The sequence below is a fragment of the Pinus tabuliformis genome, chromosome 2_1 (genome assembly GCF_031772625.1).
Source record: "Pinus tabuliformis cultivar Carrire ecotype Pingquan chromosome 2_1, CPIR1, whole genome shotgun sequence".
Classification (NCBI taxonomy): Eukaryota; Viridiplantae; Streptophyta; class Pinopsida; order Pinales; family Pinaceae; genus Pinus; species Pinus tabuliformis.
This window is the reverse complement of record NC_142299.1, coordinates 689,008,833-689,015,848: the sequence shown is the minus strand read 5'-3', so window position 1 is coordinate 689,015,848 and position 7,016 is coordinate 689,008,833. Positions and strand designations below refer to the sequence as shown.

Sequence of the window (7,016 nt, the reverse complement as noted above, 5' to 3'; positions counted from 1 at the left end):
AACGCGTGGCATGTTATAGGGCCGCACGGCATATTATAGGGTGTTATATGGCGAGTCATATTTCCACCTCCATAGCAAAGTTAATGCTATGGAGGTACCCCCTCTGACAGCCGCAGACAGCATCATAAACCATGCATCCTCGACCATGCATCATAAACCGCATCCCTCTCCGGCATGGCATGCATCCCCCTCCAGCTGCCCATCGACGCCCCCATCGACCTTGCCCGCAGCCACTGGTGGCCTCCACTCAGATCGTATTGATGAGCACATTTACTGATGGGAGAGCTCATTTACGGCATGTACGAACCACACCAACCTCCTCCAGGCCATTCAAAGTCCCGGCAATCCTATCTGCAAAACAATTCCGCCACAATTCACCTTCTGTACTCCGGCTAACAGAGAGGGAGGTGAGCACTCCGCGGCGAACAGAGGAGACGTTCAATAGACAGAGGAGCTTTTACTGAAAGTTGGAAACTATATGCAGCTGGCCATTGGTGATCGAAAATTGCGGTTGGCAAGGTTAGTGCGCATCCTTTTTATGAACTCTTCCCTGGTTAATGATCTGTAATTGGTATATATCTTTGTACCTCCAGCCATTTCAGGCTGGATACATCTGAAGCCTGCGAATTCTTGGTGAATTTTAACATCTATTTGCCTCTAAATTTCCATCGGAGTAGCTACTCTGCACACATAAGATGATTGACGATCAGGACCTTGGATTTTTTGCAAATTTTGTGGGTATTTTCATCTTTGTTTTAGTGGTTGCTTACCACGCAGAAATGTTTAATCCGCAGTCGCAACAATGGGCGTTAGTTTTGTTTAAAAAAAAACAGCGTTGCTAATTATTCAAATGCTGGCCCAGGGTTCGACTTGTGCAGACGCAACAATGGTCGTTTTGTTTCAAACACAACGCTGTTAATTATTCAAATAAAATGCTAGCTAAGCCTTTGACCGGGGTTCGATTCCCGCAGGCGCAATAATGGCCTTCTGTTTTCTTTCAAATAGAACGCTGTAGTCAATTATTCAAATAGAACACCCGCTGTTCCGCTGTTGTTACTGGACTCTGTTAATCAAGAATAGTGGAGGAAAGCTGATAGTTGTACTATGAAATTATAAATTAATTACTTTAGAATTCAATCAGTATAAGGAAATGTACCCTAAATCATTGTATCCCTTCGTGCAATTAAAGTATTTTGAATATTATCCCTGAGATTTCATAACAATTTTTCCTTCATAGATTAATATCTACTTCTGCAATAGAATGCCTTCTATATTGTATGAACTCATATCACGCAACCAACATTAAATAATCACTGGCTTACATCTTAATTACAGGGTACCCATTTAAACGTGTATGTCGGTAGATGAAACTGGTGTCATCAGAAGTTTTTCCTCGCTCAAATATTTTTATTAATTTATTTTTTCCAACCTGATAAAAAAAGACTTAAATTTCTGAATATAATTATAATTTTTTTACGATTCAAATTTTTCTCCTCATGACTTGTTTTTCTCAAAAATCTGCTTTAGGATCGTAAAAATTTTCAATTAAAACTTGTGATTAATAAGTATTCGTGTTGCCTGCAAAATCTAATAGCAAATCATCTGTCCTCATTTCATTCAATTTTATATTATACAAATGAATTATGAATACTGTAGATATATTATACGCAGTCGTATAAAAGATTATGAGCTGTTGAGGTGTGCAAAAGTGGAGCTGCAACAGTTTAAGATAACTACTTTTGATTATCTCAACTACTATTATCTTACTCTTCATTATCTTAACTATGAAATTATAAATTAATTACTTTAGAATTCAACCATCATTGGCATAATTTTGTATCAAGCACCGGCATAATTTTGAAACAAGGGTTGCGCCTATAGCAACCATAGTCTATAACCTTTTTTTAATTACTAATGATAATGATATCGTCAACATCCATAGACTCTATCCATCCATAGACTCTATCAACGCAAATACGTACACAGAAAAGTTCATTTTTAATTAAATAATAAAAATGATGTCATCACCATCCACAAAAAAACTCGAACAAAACAAAACTGTATAAAGAAAAGTCCATTTTATTAGGTTGGTTTCTGAAATCTGATAATGTTGGTTGCGTGATATGAGTATGTTTTTCCTTCATAGATTAATATCTACTTCTGCAATAGAATGTCTTCTATATTGTATGAACTCATATCACGCAACCAACATTAAATAATCACTGGTTTACATCTTAATTACAGGGTACCCATTTAAACGTGTATGTCGGTAGATGAAACTGGTGTCATCTGTTTGGATGGAGAAATGGAAAACGATAGTAAAAAATCAAAAAACAATTGCATAGTCTAATAAATGTGGAATAATGTTGTTAAGGAATCTGTTTAGTTATTAACACTGTGAGTATATATGCACAGTGGAAACAGTAGATAAATTTGATCTAATAAGTATTAATGGAGAAATAAAGAAATGAGGCACACATGGAAACAACAGAAGGATCTGATGTCATAGGAAGAAATGGAGAAGTAAAGAAATGAGAGTTGACATTATTTACATTAAATATTAACACTTTAGATATTCAGACTAAAATCAGTTGATGAAAGCACTTACAGACTTTGTCCTTGCCGGATGTGCAACAGTAATGTGCTCAAAATTTAAGTGCCAACAGACCAACTACCGTATATTTAGCTTATATCTATTCACTTTGTTAACTGGAAAAATATATATTTATGTGTTGACATTATTTAACTCTTTTCATTATTTATGTGTTGAGTTTTTATCATCTACATAAAAAGTTGAGTTGCAACAAATAGATATGTTTTTTGTCCAGTAACATATTATATATAGCTTTTTAAATATATCAAGGATTTAAGAACATTTTATTCTATTCCAGTTTTCAAAATTTTAGTGTTTAAAATGGATTTTAGTGTTTATTCTATTATTATGTTGTTCTTTTTAGATTATGGTATATGGAGAGCATTAGTGTCTTTACTCTCCTCGTTACGTTTGCAGGGAAAAAATATGTCCTGTAAAAAAATGGCATCCTATTTTGCCTTTGTTGAAGAATCCATAGAGCCCTCCCCCATGGAGTGTGAGGGTTACGAGCAGTATGTGCATCTCCCCGAGCTCAGTGCCATGTGGAAATTCAAGGAATGGCCTGGTTGGTCTAGAGAGGGGTTGGTAAAGGCTGCCTTACAGTCATTGGAGATTACTTTTCAGTTTGTTTCGTCTATCCTCTGTGACACAAGGACTTACATTGACAAAGAGGAATGGAAGAGAAGGCTTGAATCCTTAATTAGTTCCCAGATTGAGTTGATTTCAATGATTTGTGAAAATGACAAGCAGGTTCCCACTCTTCAGTTGTCAGTAAGTAGTGGTGTTCTCTCATGGAAAGTTTTCCATGAGGTATGGCAGAGACCTGGTGCTTTACCTGTGGTTAGCATAACAAGTGAAGAGAGATTACTTCCTCGTTTGGGTACATGGAAAAGCGCTGAAGCTATGGTTTCTAGAATATGGCTTGCCATTGAAGGCCATATGCAGAGGACTCCCTTCACTTTAGGTCTGGGGGAACCAAATATGTCAGGTAAGCCTCTTCTTGAATATGATAGAATCTGCAAGCCAAGATATTTACACTCTTTAAAACAACATAAACAGTTCCATAATCTAGAAGATGCCAAACTTTGCAATGTCCTCCAGATCTTTGAGGCTGGGGTATTTCTAGGCCAAGAATTGTTGCAGAGAGTATATGAAAGAATAGACTCTGGGGATTTCGTAGGAGCATCCATAGACTATTGGATGGTTGAAAGGATGTGGAACATGCTCACAGAAATTGTGAATTTGCTTCTAGTGATGGACCCAGATGATTTCCTTTGCCTTAAACACCAGTTGGCAATTAGCAGCACTAGTACGCTTGTAGGTGCATATTGCCTTCGGTCTGCCCCCCTTAGAGACCTTACAAATGCATGCAAGGAACTAAGGCATCTGGTGCCCAAAGTCATTGGTGTTGAGGCTGATCCAAAGGGTGGACCAAGGCTCCAGGAGGCACTTATGCATTTGTTTCATTCACATGGACTGCGCTCACATAACGCTTCAGGTGCTTACCATGTTGCAACAATACATGTTCTGTTGGCCTTCTAGGCAATAGAAGCTGCGGTGAAAATGTTTTTCTTCTCATATCAGCAGTTGGTAGTAACAACCATGGGTAGCACTGAAATGAAGGGTCCATCATATCTAGGTGCTTGTGATGCCCTACGTCAAATATATTTTGAACCACCTTATTTCCCTAGTGTGGATGGTGCAAAGACATTTTTCGGTTACTATTGGCACTAAAAGTTACAACTATGGTGGATGGTACACTGGAAGATCTACAGACAAATCAAGCGAAGTTTACAAGAGAAAGAACAGTGCCTTCAGTTTTTCAATGTATTACCCCAAATTCATACATACACTTTTTACGTTGACAGTTTTGAGTACTATACATAGAATTATATTGGATATAGGATTAGACTCACTTTTGTTCATCCCCATCAGTAGGACCAATCAATAGAACAGTGCTAGAAATTTGGATTTTTTTTTTTCCCTCTCCAACATGGATAGGATACTAAGGATTCATAGTGTGCAATTCCTCCTTCGTTAAATAGTGTAAAAGATTGTCCAAAATTAAAAAGGTAATTATTAAAATTATTAAATTTTACAAGTTGTTTCTTTTTTTAATTTTTTAATTCTTTACCTAAATTTTATGATGAGTTTAATGATATTTATATAATTCATTATAAATTTTAACATGAAATGTAGTTTAATGCTGTTATTTTTATATATATATTTTAAGATTTTTTAATTCAGTGTGTGAAACTGAGATAATTATAATTATAATTTGTTAAGTTTATTTAATGGAATGCATCATAATTTTTTTGATGCATTATTTTTTTATTTTTTTTTTATTTTTATATTTTATCAGATTTTTTGTTTTTTAAGATTTTTTAATTCACCGTGTGAAATTGAGATAATTATAATTTTAGATTATTGAATTTATTTAATGGAATATATCATAAAAAATTTAATGTATTAAATCTATATCATATTCAAGCTACATTCCTACCATAAATATCCACTCATTTCCAAAGTTTTGAGAAAAAATATTAGATAATGCATTTCGGATTGACTAATAACATATAATTAGTATAGTTTTTTATCTCTACATTTATTTTACAAAGTACTCTGATACTTCTTTATACTCTACTTTAATTTTCTTGCACATGGCCTTGTGTTATTGCTTAGGATGTCATTTAATTTAACTGAATTTATGGTAAAGGTATAAATTTTGCCTTTAGTTCTTCAATACTAATTTGTTTTAGTGAGATTGTAAATTTTAGTCAAATTATTTCTAGTATAGTATCATTTATAAAATACGTTGTTCTTTAGTCATATAAGTTTAAATTTAGAACATTGATAATGCATATTGCTTATAATCATTCTCACTCTTAATATCTATAATTTGGCTTAACAGTTATCATTTTCTTGCAGATTGACACACGGTTCACTCGCTTGTGTAGAGCCTAACCTCACGGTTTACAAAGAACAAAAACAATCATTGTAATTTTTCTTTCATGGGTGACTGGCAACCTTTAGTGAATTGCCTTCACCTCTGCAATTTTTTTCCATATAGTTTAGATTGTTTTAATAATCAGTATTAGTAGGGCAATTACTTAGCCTTTACTTTAAAATTTTTACATTTCACACATAGCTTAATAAGGGGAAAAGTAAGTGGCCATAATCCACACATTTTTTCAATTTGTTTTGCTATTTTACCGAAGTCAAATAGTTTAATTAGCAAAGGAGTAAGTGGCCCATAATTCACTCATATTTTTTACTAACCAAAGCATCTTTACTTCAATAGCATTGGGACTAGGCACTGGTGTTATTAAAGAAAGGGAGTAGCCCCTGCTTCCCTTGCGTCTTTTAGATGATCCTGGGCTTGCATCTGAAATCTTTCTCAAAGCACTCAGTTTTTCATCTCCCTTTTTAGGCTCACATAGTGTAATAGGAAGGAAGTAGGTGGCCCATCAAGCATACATTATTTTATTTGCAGGTAAGGAACAAACATAATTTAGTGTAAGTAGATGAATTTGAAAAGGATCATCGAATATCCACATGAATACAAACTTTGTATGTTCACTCTGTCACTTACACACACATTTCACTACACACACTAAGCTACTCTAAACTTTGAACAAAGGGAATCAAGTGTAAAAACCTTTTGTACTTAGTTTATTTAAGCTTAATTTTTCACACCATAAGTGAAGGAAGACACGTAAAAGCAATCATAACTTGAACAAACTAAATTTCCCCACATGGGCCACAAAATAATTTATAGTTTAGGTTAGGACTATTGGGGGTAGGCATCCAATAAGCCGCCATGGTCATGTTACATTTTGAAACATAGAAGTTGTCTTTTAGGGTGCTTCAAATCCTTCAATCAGTCCACGGAAAAGACAACCCAGGCAGCACAGAGACCCGATTCAGAGGGGGTTCGGCTTAGGCTCAGTGCGTGCGGTCCTATATGGGGCTACCCAACCTGTATAGTGCTCAGTACTAATAATCGATTACCAAGAAGCTAAAGACTCGACTGCCTCCGTGAGACGAAGGTATCCTATTGGCCAAATTTTAGGGCATCTTTCCCTATAGGTGGAGGTGTGGGAAGCACTAAAGCCTCATTCAATACCTTGGTTGATTCTTTTCGTTGCTGGAAGCGTCACCAGTTCTTTCGGGATGTAGCCCCAGTACTCGTCATTCTTTGGCTGCTGGAAGTGTCACAAGTTCTTTCGGGACGTAGCCCCAGTACCCGTCATTTTTGGCTGCTGGAAGCGTCACCAGTTCTTTCGGGACGTAGCCCCAGTACCCGTCACAAAAGATATCTCCGCAAGGCCCAGTTACTTATAGAGTGGAAAGGACGAATAGGTCTTCATAGGACCTTTTATCATACGCAAAACAATCTGAAATATTTTCCTTTTTTGATTGA

General features: G+C 35.7%; 1 protein-coding gene and 1 pseudogene across 1 annotated transcript; both read left to right on the top strand.

Annotated features, from left to right (window-relative positions):
• Window positions 1–695: 695 nt before the first annotated feature.
• Window positions 696–842, top strand: LOC149202478 (dolichyl-diphosphooligosaccharide--protein glycosyltransferase subunit 4C pseudogene; annotated as a pseudogene).
• A 2,192-nt stretch (window positions 843–3,034) lies between these two features.
• On the top strand, window positions 3,035–4,135 carry LOC149202477 (nematode resistance protein-like HSPRO2). Its single transcript, XM_089401599.1, has 2 exons — window positions 3,035–3,499; window positions 3,695–4,135. Exons 1-2 carry the CDS (start codon window positions 3,035–3,037, stop codon window positions 4,133–4,135), a joined length of 906 nt encoding a protein of 301 aa, XP_089257725.1.
• Window positions 4,136–7,016: the final 2,881 nt, after the last annotated feature.

Coding starts and splice junctions, on each gene's coding strand:
- LOC149202477 (XM_089401599.1), top strand. CDS start 3,035: ATGGCATCCTATTTTGCCTTTGTTGAAGAATCCATAGAGCCCTCCCCC. Junction 3,500..3,694: donor GGAAAAGCGCTGAAGCTATG/GTTTCTAGAATA, acceptor AATGTCCTCCAG/ATCTTTGAGGCTGGGGTATT.